Source organism: Lepisma saccharinum, chromosome 11 (assembly GCF_977018435.1).
Source record: "Lepisma saccharinum chromosome 11, izLepSacc3.1, whole genome shotgun sequence".
Lineage (NCBI taxonomy): Eukaryota > Metazoa > Arthropoda > Insecta > Zygentoma > Lepismatidae > Lepisma > Lepisma saccharinum.
In genome coordinates, this window is record NC_139239.1 from 28,138,700 (window position 1) to 28,157,232 (window position 18,533).

An 18,533-nucleotide genomic window follows, 5' to 3' on the forward strand; every position below is an offset into this window, starting at 1 on the left:
CAAGTTTTCTGTTCGTGACCTGAAAAATAAGATGTTTTTGTTTTTACTTCACCGGAAGTTCTTACCCGCTAGCATCCGCTGCAGAACCCTTTGGAGATGAAAAAAAAAAAACCTGAAAGGGTAAGTTCTTGTAAACAGGTGCTGAGGATCTGTTTCCAAATTTGTGCGTGCTTAGGGGGAACGTCTCCAGCTGTTTTATAAGTACGTGAAAAAAAGCTGTGTATCTGGTTTGGAAGGCAATAGAAGAATGAAGATCTCTGGTTTGCGGAAAATATTTTTAAGTACAAAGCCGTATCACCTGTGAGTCACAAGAAGTGAATGAATCTTGGGGCAATGAGCTTCTTTTGTCGGTTACAAGGTGAAGTCGTTTGGTGAAACGAAAAGACTTAATGACAGTTAATGTGGCTATAAAGACAAACTATTTATAACATCCTTCTCAAGTGCTGTCGACCTTGACGCAAGCAAATACATACATACAGGGTGTACACTGGGAAACTTTAAAAATAGGTCTTCCTCCTCTTAGTTAGATTTGAAGGTAGTTGGAAACACTTCATTACTCCTGTATTGGATAAGAAAGTGGGGGAAGGCAGTTGCAGACAAGGCCAACACTACCCTATGCGCACGTAAACTTGTTTCCGGAAAGCTTTCTGTTGGAGTCTTATCAGGCATGATCTGGACAGTTTGTGGAAATTTTTTGTGTTCCTACACCCCCTTCCCTCTGTGTATATGTGTGTGCGTGCGCGCGCGCGCGCACGCCGACACCCGTTTCTTTTTAAGTTTAGCGTATTTTTATTGCATCGACTAATTGCTGTTATGGCTGGGAATGAACCAGGTTAGCAAATAAAAATGTATAAAAAATACCAAAATTCCTGGCATGAGTAGTTAGTAGTAGTAAAGATTAGGTAAAGTTCCTCGTGCGTATAGCAACGTGCCATGGAGGCACATTTAGGGGATGTGGTAGTAGGGCACCGCATGTTCTCGAGCTCGGTCATTTTGGAGGTGATACGATCAACACCACGCTCCAGCCGCCTTTCTTTTTGCCAGGGTTGTAGTAGAAATGAGAAAATACTAGAAATGTTTTGCATTCTGCGTATGTGACAGTATTCTTTGGATATTGTCCCTTAAGCATCTGTTAACATCCTAACCCGCAGTTTTTTCAGGATAAACTAGTTGAAGGCCGTGAGTGGTTCCTGAGAAGTAATGAACATATCACAGAATGCGCAATAGTTTTAGCTCACGTTTCTTGGGGGGGGGGGGGGGATGATATACAAATTTATTCTACGAATGCTTACGTCATTGTGACCATGCAGTCATCCGGCGTCTACACACAAGGTCAGTATAATGGTCTGTGGAGTTTGGGCTGTGTCCTACGTTTGTGATTGACTTTCACAAATTTCATCTTAACACACCTTTCATCCTTACCTATGGGATTACTCAAAAGTGGAAGAATAGCGAAGTAAAATAAATAAATCAATTGGTCATTGTGTTTTTCAATATTTCTTCCTGATCGAAAATTAATGTTTCACCGATGTAATGCATCACTATAGTCATGTGAATTATTATTTTCCGTCATCATAGTTTGCTTAATCATTCCTTAAAGCATAGACTTTAACGCTGTTGTCCTTAGTGTAAACTATCTTAACTGTGTGGAAGTTTTTATGTAGGCAAAAAAATGGTTAAGAGTAAATCCCAATTGATTGTTAGAAATTTAAAATATTATAACTCTGACGTGACGCATTTTAACTGTTCTTAGTTCGCTGTCAAGGAACGATTTCTCCTAACTAAAAGGATTCCGGAATCCGTGGTAGAGTGGTTAACACAGCTTGTTTAAACACCGCCTTAGCATTGTGTCCATTCGGTGTTCATTGTGAGTGTCCCTTCAGCAAATTCATCATTTCATCGCTCATCCTCATCGTCACGTTTAGCCAAAAGTGGCATAGAAGCGAAGTAAAAAAAAACAAATCAAACATAAATAAGAAGCTGAAGGGAAAAAAATATTTCATTACCAAAAATAAAATATATAAAATACAGTAATTACTTTGCACTGCAGTTTTTTTTGGCAGTGTGTAGCTGTCTTAGGGTCGTATGTTCGAATTAGCTGACCTAAAAATATACGAAGGGTGAACGATTAATGGAAATGGGGATGAAGGTTGTATTACTTTAGTAAGCGTTCAGTCGTAAATCCTGTGGACACTGTGATTTTCGTGCAAGGAAGGGTTCCTGGGACATCAACTAGGTCGACGTTTACTTACAACGTTACGAGGGTATGGATTTCTCTCAACAAGTGAAACAAATGTTTACGGTTATGGAAATTATTTATACAATTTGTTTGAGTAACGTCGTTTTCTACCTCTTGAAATTAATGGTGACTGGAGATGAAAAGACACACGTGCCAGATTGTAACATGTTTTGAAGAAAGAGGTCTTAAGTTCGAACCATGATTAAGGCATGTTTGCCCCATCACATCCATGTTATCAATTGGTCAATCATTCTCATCGCCACGGATTAACAAAGAGGCAAAAAGGCAACGTAATATATCCTAAATAGAAAAAAATACAGAAAAGGGGCAAGGAAATGCACATATCGTGTCGAGTCGAGGTTGTGTGTTGCAAGACGGAAATGTGTGACTATTATCGCAAGAGCACGTTCAATTATAATAGGGCAGAACCATATATCACACAATACAGGTGAAATTGCTGTAGGTTGACGTGAATTGTTAATCTGCCTAAACTCTTAAAATACTCTAATATAAGGTTTTTTGTTCCACTTATTATATCAATTTTGAGGGTCTTCATGACCGAGTGCTTTGCATACTGCTCTATGAAACCGGAGACCCTATGTTCGATTGATTAATTGATTGATTTGCTTTATTTTACTTCGCTTCTTGTGCCACTTTTGGCTAAGTTGCAAATATGGGGGAGGCCTCCTTGATGGCGCAGTGGTAGCATCGTCGCCTTGTGATCTAGTGTTCCCGGGTTCGATAGCCGGTAGAGGCACATAGTGGTTCGGACCCCACTTTAAACTGTAGGTCCAGTCCCGATTAGCCTTACTGTGCATAAAGTGGACTTCAAACACAAACTCAATCAAATATGGGGATGAGTGACGATATGATGAAATGTTGAATGGACACTCACAAATCCATGCCCAGGCCAGGACGCGGGGCCCCTGGCGTCGTAGCGTGATGTGGTAACCACTCTGCCACTGGGGCCGGAATCTATTTTCGAAGCTTGGGTAATATTTAAGAGCTTATTGTGTTCGTTCATTTTTTCTGGTCACTCCAACATTCGTCCTTATCGTTGAAAGTAAACAAGAGGGATATAATAATGTCGTAAAAATATCAAAGTTACCACTTTTTACATTTTATATTTGTTTTAGAGCTAATGACAAAAGAGAGAAAAGAAACGAAAAAATGAACAACCTATTTTCATTCATGAAGGAAATAAATCGCCAGCTCAGAACCTGATTTCTTGAAAGCTCAAAATGGACAACAAATATTTCTTCCGAGGCCGAATGACCACAGGAAGAAACGCTGTGCTAATTCCTTGATGACTCATGGTTAACATTGCTCTTCTGTGTGGTGTTCACGACTGACAGGTGTGCAGCTCTTCCTTATCTTGGATAGAGAGTTTCGGCATTGACGCTGCAGTGTTTCCAATTCAATATCGGTTTTTTTCTGTTTTCTTGTAATAGGTGAGGCCTCAGTGAGGCCTTACTAAATATTTACACTGTACTATACCCTGTCCCAGCTAACTGTAGAACAGGGTCGAGCATATCGGCAGAGGAGGAGGAGGAGGAAAATCGAGTGTTAAAAGCGCAGCGTTGCCAACCGTACGGTCCAGACCTTAGTCCGTATGCTAAACACACGGCTTGTCAAAATTTGCTCTTGCAGTTTTATCCCTAATATTTCTTGAACCAATCGTACGGACCTGGAGACAAAAATACGGTCCGTTTGCAATGTGCGTTCGGTATTATCCTTTTCAAAAGTGTGCAACGCTGCATAGCGAAGGAGGAAATCGGGTAACTCCCGTCGCCCATTACGCAACCTGTTTCTCTCACTGTTCATTGGTGGAGCCGTCTCGCGTCAGTACTTGCGCAGAGACTTGTTCTCGTTTGACTGGTCTATAGTTAGCTGGTACGGAGTTTACATGGAAGAGAGGTTCACATTTGGTTGGTTACGAGAAAGTTTTATTGAGATTTATTTTGCTAGTTTTATTTGAGAAGGTCGTCGATAAAAACATAAATCAGTTTGCAACACAGTCCTGTAAAGTTGTTTTCTGTTGTTAGAAATGTGTCAGAAGTTGTAAATTCAACAACAAGTCTTCTTTCAAGGGAAATACAATGTTGGCAATTGTTTTGCAATGTAGGAATACAAAAGGCGAGAAAGGCAACCATCTTCATAATATTGACACACAAAAGATTCTATTTTTGTTCTTTTATGTTTTATGAGGTCAGAGGCGAATCGATGTAATATATGATAGGACAAACGCTCCAGATCACTTGGATTATATTTCTATCTGCCACCAATGGTCTTGCAGTAGGTGCGTGCTGGATGGGGTGGCAATGTCAGTTACAATGTGAATGTTGTAGCAACAGCATGGTTTCCCCCAAGACAACGTTGCGAAGCGTTACATGTAACTGTTTTTGTGCGTTTAAATAAAGTACAGTGACCTCTATATTCCAACGAGCTCATCGGGGTCTTCTCGAAACAGGTATCTTTAGCAACCCTCGCGGAACTATCCGCCTGCAATAAATCTGGCAACATGGGGTATCTGCGATTCGAGTTTGTCTCGTAACTCGACCAACGATTGGCAGCGTGGGACACGGAAGTAAACGATGACAGCCGAACACAATAGAACTGAATGCTGATTGGTTACTATCCACTCGCCAGTCAAATGCCGCTGGCATCGTTGTGCTCAGCAGAGATGTTCACTATGAAACATACTGTATGCTTGTTTGTTTGAATTGGTGTTTTAAGTCCACTTTATGCACAGTAAGGCTAATCGGGACTGGACCTACAGTTTAAAGTGGGAACCGAACCACTATGTGCCTCTACCGGGTATCGTACACCTACTGTATGTTAAGCATTCGAAATAACAATAATTTAAGTAATTCTAGAGTGGAGAAAACTTAGCATATCAGGAAACATGCCACGGAACATACCAATTAAGTGATTTGAATCGGACTTGTACTACAATCGCCATATTGACAATATGGCCGCCAGGACTATTTCTTATTATATCCCACTTCTTTGTACTGTGAAAACAGACTCCTTTATTATATACTTGAGAAGGAGGCAAGTGCAACACTTTCCATGATTAACGCCATCTAACCGTCATCTAACATCCATGAAAAGTAACCGACAGTTTTCGAAATTGAATCTTAAATCTAACTTACGACCCCATTCCTTAACCTTAGTGCACTGATGTACGCCTAAGGGGAGCTGATGGGGCTACAGCCCCTCCAGAAAATTTTCAAATGAAAGCAGTAAGGAGCTCGGGAAAAACCGCTCACGTAAATGCAAACTTCCCTTAAAATAACCCAGAATATCATTTTTGTGTTTCAACAACTTCTAAAACAAAGGTTAAAAATGGTAGTTACAAAATATCTTCTTAGTTTAGTTTATGAGCTGTCAGATGGACTCCGATGTCCATCACCCGCTAAACGCATTGCGTGACGTAGCATCCATTGTAACGGTATAGTACGTGCGAATTAATTGTTCGACCTTCTCTTTGTTTTTGTTCGAGCAGACGCTCGCGTGTTCCAGGAAGAGAAAAGAAGAGAGAGGAATTGTTTCACAAGTCTTTTGTTCCTTTTTCAAACATGGGAAATTCTGTGATGGAAATCGTGAATGGTCTCTTTTATTTCCCGTGTTCTGCGTTGATCCTACTGCAATGAAGCTGACCTGACGCCAGCATCCTCGGAGAAAAGCCCCATGTAAATATACGGTTCTAAGGAGAGGTCAAGGAGGGGGTCAAGTGGGGTAATGAAACTTCACTTCTACTTAAATATTACCTAATGTTCTTTCGTACTCATCACATTCTTCCCTTCCATTCGTTTATCCTTTCTAATTACTGTATCTTGTTTTCTCGCTCTCAAGCAGTGTTGAATCCAGCCACATTCTTCCGGGGGTGACATAAAACTTCACGGGGGGTCATTGGCATAAAATTAAAATACTAATCAAACAATGCCAATCTTTTAAAATTGGCTATTACTTCTGATATGAAATTAAACTACATTAAGTGCAATTAGGTATAATTGACTACCATTTTAAGAATGAAACTCTCTGTGGGTTCCTTCCCCCTGAGCAGTTGACAACTTCACACAAGCTTGAAGTGAATCCTGATACATCATATCTCTTAATTGAGCAGTTATTAAAACGGACAATAATTTAAATTAGTTCATTATTTTGACTTTTAGTTATAAAAAGGACTGAATCATTGCTTATTACTACGAAAAAGAACAGAAAGAATACGTCCTACGTTAAATTAATATGAATGAAAGAAGCCAAAGTGAATATGATTGTCAATATTCTTAGTTATTTACCGAAGGCTCTGCAAGGTTATTGAAATTTTCGGTTTCATCCCCGAATTCATCACTGCCCTCACGTGTTCTCATCTAACTTTCTTACCCACAAATACAACCTGATTGATTTTATGGAATTGTGGGTAATGTAGTCTGCTGTAATGGCGCCTGACTTGAAAATGCTCTAGGATTTGTGATTTTACGACTTTTACATGCAGCATATGCATGTTCTATCGCGTTTTGTTTCCGCTAAACATCATCTATCTTCACTGTCACGACTAACTTTCAAAAAAGGTATTGAGAAGTGCAAGAACTAAATACAACAACATGCTATGTTTTTGTGTCCAATCTATCATGGAATTTCTTCCGTTTCGATCGATTTCTGATGAAGGATAAATCATTCCATCTCTTCAATGCCCGTAATTAATCCTACACTGGTCACCATGTTGTTTATATACGTGTAGACGTAAGCGATTGGGTTCCAAAACTTGGGGGGGGGGGGGGAGGGAGAGGCAAAGGACAGTTTATTTTCCCTTGGTATATAAGGTTTAGTATAGTGCTGGAGCAAAAGCCGCCACTTGTCACTGGTCTTAGAAGAGCCAGAGAAGTAAAGATACTCTTTTCCGGCCATGTCTCAATCAATCATAACATCTCTAGATTCACGGCACAAGGGTTAGAGCTGCTATGAATGGACAAAACAACCCTGGATTTCCACAATCAATCATGGTATTTTCCGGAATAACGTCGGTTCCCGTTTCCTGCTGTCACTTCTTCTTCCCATTTTTGGTCAATTTCTTTTCTCGCTCGAACTTCACTTCCGTTTCCGTTTTCCGCTTCTTCTTTTGGAGAAAGGACGGAAAATTCCGTCCGCTTTCTCCATTCTTCTTTCAATTCCAAATCAATGGAAGCCGCCGAGATTCAAAGCTCTAAAGTCTTAACAACAATTGCACCCGTTTCCTGCTTGTGGAAGACTGCCACGTTTAGTTGTGTAAAAACAGTTTATGTCTTTCAGAAAGTGGTCTTAATTCCCTTCGATGATACTGAATCGGAAGTACAAATTGAAGCGGACTCCTGCCATATATGTAGAGAAATAACGTTAAAATAAAGAGGAATACCACCGAGCGTTCCGGATTTGAGTCCTGTTCTGGACATGGACGTTTGTTTCTTTCTCCCTCCACAGGTTTCAATAAAAAAATAAAAAAAATCGAGGCGGGGGTGGTGGTTGGGGGGCTATGGAAAATGAATTAAAGTCCGACTAAAATTACGTGTATATGCTTCGCATATATACAATCTCATTTCAATCACAGTAACTTCCATTAATTATTATAAATGACTGATACGTAGTTACACGTATGACTGGTACAGATTGTTTGCAGTAACACGGTAACTTCAAAATGAAGCAGTGCATCTAACTTAATTTATCCGTGGCGTCGCGTTTAGCCAAAGTGGTAGGAAAAATGACCAAAATAGAAAAATACAATTTCGCTCTATGTAGTAGCAACATATTTCTTGTTGCAAAAAATACTGCCACATGGAGGGAGCCACACATTCTTGATTTCGGTCATTTTTTTAGATGATGTGATCAGCACCACTCTCCGCCCTCTTTTACCCCAACAGGAACACATTTATTTAAGATTGGGTGTACCCCAGAGCCGCTTTATGCAGGGGCAAGGCGGGAAAAATTCCTACCTTACATCAGGGTTGCCCATCCCCCACCAAGGCCAATGGCGCATCCCCCCCCAAATCATGTCATGCGTCCCCCTAAATCATATCATTCGCTCCCTCAAACCATATCGTAATCCCTACAAAAATATTTAATCACGACAGTGTGTCTAGCGAAAGTAACTTTCTCCTTAGCTTTTTGCACCTGCTAAAAATTAAGCAGCATAACAACACCAAGCATTATATTTTAAGAAGTGATGTTACTAATGATTGAATATTGAGAATATCGATTATGCCTTGTCATGCAGCTATAGTATAAATCTTCACAATCACCTCAGTAAAGCGCCAAACACGCATTCTCGTAACACAAATCATTGCGAGCGAAGCGAGCAAGAAAATTATTACATCCATTTATTTGCAGGCTTTCAAGAATATTAATTTAATTGGGTGTCAATACTTTCTTAGGAACGTTCACAGTCGAAAACGTGTGGATACCATATCGCTAAATACAGTCTCCAAAATTTAATGTTCGAACTCTCTCTCCGCTAGAGAATCTAAGATTTAACACTTTATCAAGAGCTTCCTATCTCCCCCTATAAATTTAGTACTCAATCCTACCACCAAAAAAAATTAATTCTCAGTCTCCACGCCAGAATTTACGTAACAGTTTAAGACAATAGTAATACACAAGAATTGGATACCTCCCTCAATTTAATACTCAATCCCCCCCCCAGGAAAATAACCGCCATAATCTAAGACCTAGAGTTGGATACTGCCACCCCCCCCCCAACGTTTAATTCAGAATCCGTGCCAATTAAGACCTAATATGTAAGAATTGGGTATTTCTCTCCCCTCAACCCCTTCGATAATGTCCTTAAACACTTTATTTTCTTCATCTAGTGGATTAAATATGGTGCATTTGAGGTGTAAAATTTTTACATATATTTTGAAGAAATATATAAATGTTGAATTTTACATTATTTGAAGAGGAAAAAGTCCCCCCAAAATCTCGATGGCACAGCTTGCGCCATAATCGCCCCCTGTGGGCGCCCCTGCCTTACATCACCCAGCCCGAAAGAAATACTACATTTCTTAAAACTGAAAGAACAAAATTACACCTTCCCCAGTATTTTTATGTGGATGTCTCCATCGAATATTGTCCCTAGTCATGACAAAGGCCCGGCTAGGATTCGATTCTAACTACAATTTGAACATTTTTTTCTTGTACAGTTGTGATCACTGCTCTTTTGAGACAAAAGAACACCACATATTTCAATGGCATGAAGATTATCCTGTTGTACAAATTGAAGGTACTCGTATTGTAATTCACCAACTCATTCACGGTCAGCACAGCGTGCTGCGACGCCAAGGGAACCCGGGTTCGAATCCCGGCCTGGGTGTTCTTTGTGAGTGACCCTTCATCAATTAACTTCATCATATCATTCACTTTTTCGCGATTAGCCAAAAGTGGCAGAAACGCGAAGTAAAATAAACCAAATCAACAAACTCATTCACATGAATGCCCATAAGCAGTGTGGCAAACCTTAGGTTTTTAAAAATCCCTGTCACACTACTCTCAGTAGCTGACAGTCAATATGCTGTCAGACAAGCCAACAGAATCCAGCCGGCTTCATATGATTTTTCAGAGCCTGAATCGCCAAGCTCTATGATGACACCAATAACATTCAGATGGGGGTGACACCTGAGAAAAATGGATTCTGTTTCTATACTCGTTCAATAAAAGAAGGAAGGGGTGACAAACTTTCATCTTTATCGGTTCTTTCCTCAAACAATACTTATTGCAATGGCTCCCCCTGCTTAGACCCTTTTCGCCATCTTTTCTCCCTCAACCCCCAAACTGAGACATCGTCCGTATTCTTTACCTTTATTGCTTCTCTCCCCCAGCTACGGCTATTCAGAGGGTGCACTTTATTGGCATACTTCCTCCCCTTTTTTTCTGCTGCATTATCTTTGGAAGCATTTCAGTGGAATTTCGCGTGCGAAAACCATGGGAGGTCCCCCCCCTCCTCTTTCCGCTTCAGCTGATCTCCCCCTTCGGGCAAAAGCACCCCAGATGCGTATATAGACACAACACTGGAGGAATATTGATGTCGGGGGATGAGTCAGCCTGCCAGCAAGACAGGGGGACCTTGTGGTGGTGGTTTGCGGATATTTATGAATCAGCACGACGAGGACCAGACGTGCAGGAATCTTGTTTGTGACATTGTAATGGACGTAATGAAATGTGTGGACCATGTAATGTTGGTGAAGAGTTTTCTTTTTTCCTATTAGAAGTCCCTGGTCGACATGATCATTGTGTACGTTATGGCTGTTCGGTTGTCCTCAGTGGTGCAGCGGTTATTGTATTTCTCTGTGAAGTCAAAGATTGTGGGTTCGATACAGGGGAGCACAACGATTGGCCGTATTCATTCCGTTTATTTAAGCCAACATTTCCTTTCTGGTCTCCAATTTTAATCCTAATCTAACCCGGGACCTCCTGATTACAAAGCGACAGTGATACCCCTACGGCATTCTAGAGGCCATTTTTGTCTTTTCACGTACACATATAGTTGACATCACCCTCCACGGCACAGCGTACAAGTATTGCTCGCCAAATTGTCCATGGAATAGATTTTTACGTATGCTATTGCAGATGTTATCGGCAGCTTGTTTTGAGTTTTGTTTCCATTCTTAAAGCTCTCATTAGGCAGGCGCGTCGCCTCAGAATGTTCGCATGAGCAGCTGAACACTCATGTATATCTTAAATTACGTACATATGAAATGCACACACACACATAAGTATATTTATTCGAGAAAAATACTATGTTGATGTACTAGTATATTAATACAATTTACTCTGACACGACTTCTTTAACGTCTGATAACTTTTTTTTAGATAGTTGGTAACACTGACTCCCACGGTGTTCCACGGAGCGCGTTGAACACAATTGCTGTGCGTGTTGCATAGAGCTGACAGCTAAGGGGCTGTTGGCCACTATACCCCGAAGATGTTCACTTCGCTGTGCGAACACTGATGCAAGCGAAAATACTTCTTACATTCGGCACCAGAGTGCAGCATATACAAGGCATGTCTAGGGGGACTCGAAAAGGTCTGTGCTACATAGTTGCAAACTTTAGCGACAATTCGCTAAACCTGGCGCATATTAAGGGGGAGGTACCATTTCCCCTAGGCCCTTCTTGTATTACTTCAAGTATAGCGTGATTTTTTTGGGGGGGGGGGAATTGTTGAAAATAAATTGAACTGTTATTTTCACTTTTTCAATTGAACATGAAGTTATAAGGAAGTGGAGTAAAACTGCATTCAGTACAAATACATTATTGTGAACACTCGTATACGAACCGCACGCGACGCCACTGTCATTAGGTAAAATAAAGTGTATGAACATGGTTATGGACAATTTACTTGGTAATACTTATGCATCCCACTGTACTACGACGGGTTCGCGATTGTTTCATCAATCGATTGTAATAAATTATTTCCTCTTATTTTCATGTCATGTAATTATTCTCAAATAAATGTAAAAAAACTAAATTGAAGGTTGAAAGTAGTCTAGTCGGTTGGGCGTCTGACTGCCACGCGGGAGACCCAGGTTCGATTCCCGGGGTGGGTGATCTAAGGTTGGAATTTTTCCGGCCTTGTCCCAGCATAAAGCGGCTCTGGGGTTCACCCAGTCTCAAATCAATGGGTAAATGTGGTGCTGATGATACGTATCACCTCCAAAATGGCCGAGATCGAGAATGTGTGGCTCTACCCCCACATCCCCTAAATGTACTTTCATGGCACGGTGCTATATGCATAGGGAACTTTACCTTTACCTTACGATACATTTGTTGAACAGTGTCATTAGTCAAACCATCCTAGGAGTGGCGGCGTTTAGGAGGGGGCGTTGGGGGGAGCAGTTACCGCCCACTTTTGGCCCCATACAATGGTCTCGTAATGCTAACCTTGTCTACCAAGATAAAGTAAACTGTTATTGCCCCCCCCCCCCAGTTTTGACACCCAATCGCCGTCATTGTGAATATTGAGTAAAGTCAAGTGTTTATCTTTCATATCGTGATTCTACCTGTATCTGCCTATTGACAACTGAAACTAATTATTTCGTCCACCCTTGAGCACATCACCCCGAAGAGACGTCACTCTCCCACTATAACTTCCTACGAACAGCAAACGTTCGACATAACTAACTAACTCTCTAGCCCTCTTAAACCCGAAGGTTCATGGCTGCAGCAACACAGGCCTTCCATCTGTCCCTATCCTGAGCAAAATCTATATACTCTTTTCCATACCTACCGATTTCCTTTAGGTCCATCTCAACGTTATCCCTCCATCTTCGTCTTGGCCTTCCTACAGGTCTCTTACCATCAGGTTTCCCAACAAGAATCCTGTCAACTCCTCTTTCCTCTCCCATTCGTGCAACATGGCCTGCCCACCTAAGTCTTCTTGATTATCTCATTCTAATAATATCTGGACATGAATACAAATTATGTAGTTCTACCTCCACTCACCTGTCTCCTCATCCAATTTAGGTCCAAATATTTTCCTAAGGATTTTCCTAATACTCTCAATTTCTGTTCCTCTTTCAATGTAAGGGACCAAGTTTTGCATCCATATAATAATACAGGCAAAATTACTGTTTTGTATATTTTAAATTTTAGTTTCTTAGATATTAAACGAGAAGACAAAAGTTTATGAACAGAAAAGTAACATGCATGTAACGTTCGACATTCCAGCATGAATTAAAGGAAGAAACTATTTCAATACAAAGGAGCCACTCTATCCGTACATCAATGGACTGGCAGGAAGTCAAAAGTATAAGCTACGACTATGAATTCCTCCAAGGTCAAAAACCTAATGACTGGATCAGTTCCGCTGGTGCGACGCTTTGAGTTCTTGCAAGTGCAAAAATGAGAGCTCTAACAGATCATTAGCGTGCAAGGTTCACACAATCCTCAGCGACATTAGCTGAGTACATTATCTGCGCGAGACATGAATAGTCCAGCAAGAGTTTCTTGCCTTCAGAAGTAATTGTATACTGTGTTACGCTCATCACAGGCTGCTGATCCCTTGATAGTGCCATTGCCTTGACGCCTGCATAATCATATTTCACAACAATCCCTTCTGACCTGCAGAAACATAACCAGGCCAGTGCCTGCAGTGTGTGGGTTCCCCTCGCGCAAGGGAAATTTTCACATCTGTTTCCACGTGCTTTTAAGAGCCTTGCAGACAAAGGTGCAAGGAATGGGAACGTTACGCTTTCCCGAGGAAACTAGTGAGAGCTTCTGTTTCCGTCGTGAAGGAGAAAACGTGAGGCAGATGATCCCCTCAACACTCCATTTGTTCTCAGCTGGGAGTGGCTGCTGATCTTTATCAGGAGAGTTTGAGGAAATTCTGGAGGTGCTAGTAATTCTTCAGCAGATGTGTCATCAGTTGGGCAATCAACGTGCGATTCCGAGTGATCTGATAAGATTTAAAACAGTGTAACAGACTTTGAGAAGCACGTTATTCCTCAATTGAATGACCGTGAGATTCGAGCAATGTTGTTAATAAACTATCAAAAAAGCCATAAAATTTCGTTAAAAATCAAAATTATTTTGTGAATATTGCCTTTTTATCGGCAGTCCAAAGTTATGCAAAATTTATTTCATTTAAAAAATTGTCAAAAACGTTCCTCCGCCACTGGCTTCGAGTTTGCAAGTGTGATCCTAGACTTCTTCTACAATGAAGTAAATTATAATTTACAGTCTCAGTTGTCGATTGTCTCAGAAATTACTTTTATTTGTAACGCCTTTGAGGATTACGCTAAAGTTTAATGTTTCACAATTTCGACCTGTTTTCTACTTCGTAAAATGTTAGTTGAAACCACAGACATCCTAATTTACAACTCTTTATTTAAACAAGTCCTCAAAATGTGTCACAACCTCGTATAGTGCACGCGTTTACTTCGTTAACGTCGAAGAATTGAAGAAAGCCGCCGCTACAAACGTGGATGGGGATAAATAGCGGACGAGTTGTTTTCGTCCAATCACACTCAACCTTCAGCCAATGGCGCAGCTGTCATTCTGCTCGTCTACTCCACGTGGAGTCTCAGTCACATGACTGCGGATACGCTGTTGCCGTACTTTGCAACTTCAATGTGGAGACTGTGGGAAGGTGCTTGTGCGCGGAGGGACAAGGTGGCGTAGAGTAGATGTGGAGAGTAGATGTGTGTCAACACTGTGCGTTGAATGTGATTGTTGCAGCTGGTGGGCGCGCTCCGTGGACTACAAAGTCAGCCGGTCGTTAACGGAGCTAGCGCGTAGACTATACCGATGATGTCACATTTCCAGCTTGCTACCCCAAATTTGGGTTGGGAACAATCAGTACCTTTCAGTGCTTTCATCATTTTCATTTACTCAATCAATCCCGACTATTTTGTAAATTGACATTTTGTGTGGGAAAACTGGAAATAATTGACGAATTGAATTTTCTGAAAAAGGGGAAATTATGCTCACTGGTTGTTGCAACATTACAAACATGTTCCATGCGAGATGAAGAAGAGTATGGACATTCGTTCTACAGGGTGGTCCACAGGTAATAAAACGTACCGTCACATGAGACAGAGAAGGGGGAAAACTAGGCATTGTATCGCGGCGGCGATCTTGAAGTTCGTGATCTTGGATTCAACTCGTTGTTTTTTTTTAATGGAACTTAGTCAAGTGCATATGTCACGTGCCCAGCAGTCCATTAAAATATTGTTTATTGATTTAGTTTATTTTACTTCGCGTTTTGTGCCTCTTGGCTAATTTGCGAAGATAGGGATGAGTGATGAAATGATGAAATTGATGAATGGACATTCACAAACAACCAAGCCCGAGCGGGATTCGAACCGGCGACCCTTGGCGTCGAAGAGAGTTGAATCCAAGATGGCGGACTTAAGATTGCCAAAAAGTTGGCCACAATCCCTATCTGGGGTATCCTGTATCATGTATTGATATGTTTTTCTTGTTCCACCTTTTATATTTGTTTTAAATGGGTGTTTAAGTACTTATGGACCACCCTGTATACTGATATATTTCCGTGCGTACACAATGGAGTCCAATACCGTGAATCATAACTCCAGTGTATTAAATATGCCCTGCCTTGGCAGAATAATAATTAGTGCACACTTCATTGATGGAAATGCCAATTATTAAGAGGCTCAATTTCTCTAACTTAGAATTCGTGAGATGGATGGAAATTTCTCTTGCTGCGACTACGTTTGCATGCGCAAGCACGTGGAGTCACACCAACCTGCTACTAATTATGCAGAAGATGTCCAAGTAGCCGGAACACAATATATTTAGTTGTAAAATGCCTCGATTCTCAGCAGTGTGAAAGTTTTACTGTGACATGTTTCCAATAATAATCACCGCCAAATACTAGGGCGATGGATATGTGTTAATTAATGCAAGTGTACCGGTAGAACTTTCATGGAAATCGAGCTTAATTGTTAACAGTTTTCTTTCCTTTCCTAGTTTCGCCAGATTTGTGATTTCTACAGTAATAATGCAATTTCCACATTGGTACAAGTTACCGTAAAATTCTACCGTTAAAAATTTAAGGCCTGAAAATTCACAAAATCGGTACGCAACAGTTTTTTGTTCAAATTTGAATATTTTATCATGTATAAAGATAGATAATGAATATAAATTCGAGTTGAGTGCTTCATCAATATATTTTTAAAAGCTCGATCATTACAATTATACATCAGTTAAACTTTCAAAACGGTCACGGTAATTTTTAATGATAGATGGGTGCAGGCTGATGTATTTTTTTTGGGGAGTGATAAATTTGAACATTTAACTTAGTTTATATTGAAACAAGTAAAGTAACTAAAAATATTAAACTGTTTGTGCTGCATTCCAAGTTTTCTAATTAAAAAAATGGACTTTTTTTATTGACATTTGAGAAACAAAATTTGCTATAAACCACGAAAAATGTTAGGGGGGCACGGGAAAGTTTCGGAGGGCCAATGGCCCCTCATGCCCTCCATAACAACGTCCCTGGTTGTATGGACTTTGAATCCTGGCTATGGCACGAATGTTCCCTTGTATTTTTTTGTTTTTACTGTATCAAATCAATAGCCAATTTATCATAAGAATCTGATTAACCCACTGGAGTTGAGAAAAGTGTGTGTACATAAACATATGCGTACAAACACACACACGTACTTGTTATATTTGAACAAGTAGCATAATAATACGCTACACGACGAGTTACATTTTATATGAAGGAGTGTAATGCCGATTTTATGGGGGTCAAAATCTTACGTACAATATCTTGACTGCATTCTTGCAGACTAACCTGGTTCTGGCGTCTTGACTCTCGGCTTATTGTTCGTGAATGTCCTTTCACCAAATTCATGTTATCACCTCTCATCCTCATCTTCACGATTAGCCAAAAGTGGCAGTAAAGCCAAGAAAAATAAAACAAATCAATCAATCAATTAAAGAGATGCTAGAAGGTTTAATACTTTGTGAACCCAAACACAAAGGTAATTATTTAGTATCCACGGAGCATACCATCCTGATGCCGTATTGCATGTTGCAACTTGTTTATTAATTTCTGTTTTTAAATATTTTTTCTCTGGTAACAAAGATAATTAGGATCCTCAGGTGCTGAAAAAAATTTACCGGTTGGAATTACTGAGTGTCATGTTGTTTACAAGAATGACACACACAAACATATTCATGCTACAACTTGTCAGCTGTTAAATTCTTAGAGAAAAAGAAGCATTGGGCTTACCTTTCTTGGCGGGTGATTCGTCTCCAAATCCTGGCACTGACAGCGAAGAGCTGACGTCACTAAGAGACAAATCATCGTCTTCTTTCAAAGGGTACCGGCAACTGTGCCTCAGCGGAGTCATCCGAAGAAGACGAGGCACGGCTTCAGGTTCTTCCGAGGTTCGAAACAGAACCATTTTGTCCCCAGTAGAACACTAAACGCACAGTCACTTCCGGCTGCTGAGGCCAATGTTCATTTCTTGAGTTCTAGTTGAACACTAAAAATCAATGTAAGAACTGCTGAAGACACTCTTGAGTGTTATACACTAAAAACCTATGTAAGAACTGCTGAAGCCACTCTCCAGTTCTGGTTGAACACTAAAAATCAATGCAAGAACTGCTGAAGCCACTGTCTTGAGTTTGGTTGAACACTAAAAATCAATGCAAGAACTGCTGAAGCTACTGTCTTGAGTTCAGGGTGAACACTAAAAAGCAAAGCAAGAGGGCAATGTCCATTTCTTGACTCCTGGTTGTACACTAAGCATCACCGCTTACACTGTTGTCCACCACAGTGCGCAGAAGTCTCCTGGCCATCACTAGCACCTTCCGGTAACAAACGACTTAATTCATAGCGCCCTTGGTTCTGCAATGTCTTTATTCTTTCCGTCCACCCTCAGGGCTCCCGTCTTCTGAACTGGATGTCTGGCGGTTCCTCCTGGGATATCCCGGCAGCCCCTGTCAAGAGGGATAAAACCAAAGATAATTAGAAGTGGGTCCAACAGCCACCCTCCTCCACCTCCTTCCCCTTCATCCGAGTCTTTCAGGGACCCCCGCTCTTTTCTCTAGGCCATTTCTCATACCAACCCCTACCCCCTCAACGCCCACCCTCCTGTGTCTCGAAAGATTCCGCCAAAGCATTGGCGGGGGAGAAATAAGACTGCACCATAAGAAGTGAGGGGAAGAAAAGGAATGGTGGCTCGTAACAGGGGGTGATGATGCTAGGGTGAAAGAATGGATGGTTTTTGGTTGGAAAGCTGCGTATGGCATTGAGTGTAGTTGTCCATCCCTTGCGTTGGGGCCTTCTTGCAGTGAGGACAAAAGGGGAAAAAAAACACAGTCTTTTCAGGATTGTGAAATACCGGTCCTTCATTCATCCGTATCCTTCCCCTCCCTTCGGAATGTCGCCCTTCTTCAACCACCCCAATGCTTTTTCTTCTAATTTTAGCGCCAAAGTTTCGGAATCGCACCTTCCACTTGTCCCAGTTGCTTGGAGCCATGCCGAATGGACTAAGGGAAGGAGAGAGAGAAAGAAAGAGAGAGAGAGAGAGAGAGAGAGAGAGAGAGAGAGAGAGAGACAGAGAGAGAGACGGATCAATGTCTGCATCTCAAAGCTGATTTGTGAACTGTGTCGTCGGCTAAGCAGCTCACTTTCATCCCCTTTCCAGCATCCCCCGGACTCCTCCTTTTGGAAAATATCCGGAATTTAAAGATGTAAGCTGGGGTAGGCAATACAAGCAAATGGTTTCTGGGAATTAGATTTTTTTTCTACCTCTATCCTGATCCAGTGTTTCAAACTGCCTACGACT

At 41.1% G+C, this 18,533-nt stretch overlaps 1 protein-coding gene across 1 annotated transcript in view; it reads right to left on the reverse strand.

The window, feature by feature from the left end:
- Positions 1-17,444, reverse strand: part of LOC145994693 (uncharacterized) — a 115,541-nt gene extending 98,097 nt beyond the window's left edge. The window contains exon 1 of the mRNA XM_083130853.1: positions 16,970-17,444. Coding sequence (XP_082986979.1) covers positions 16,970-17,144 — 175 coding nt within the window. The 5' untranslated portion in view covers positions 17,145-17,444. The remainder of the gene's footprint in view (positions 1-16,969) is intronic.
- Between the last annotated feature and the right edge of the window lie 1,089 nt (positions 17,445-18,533).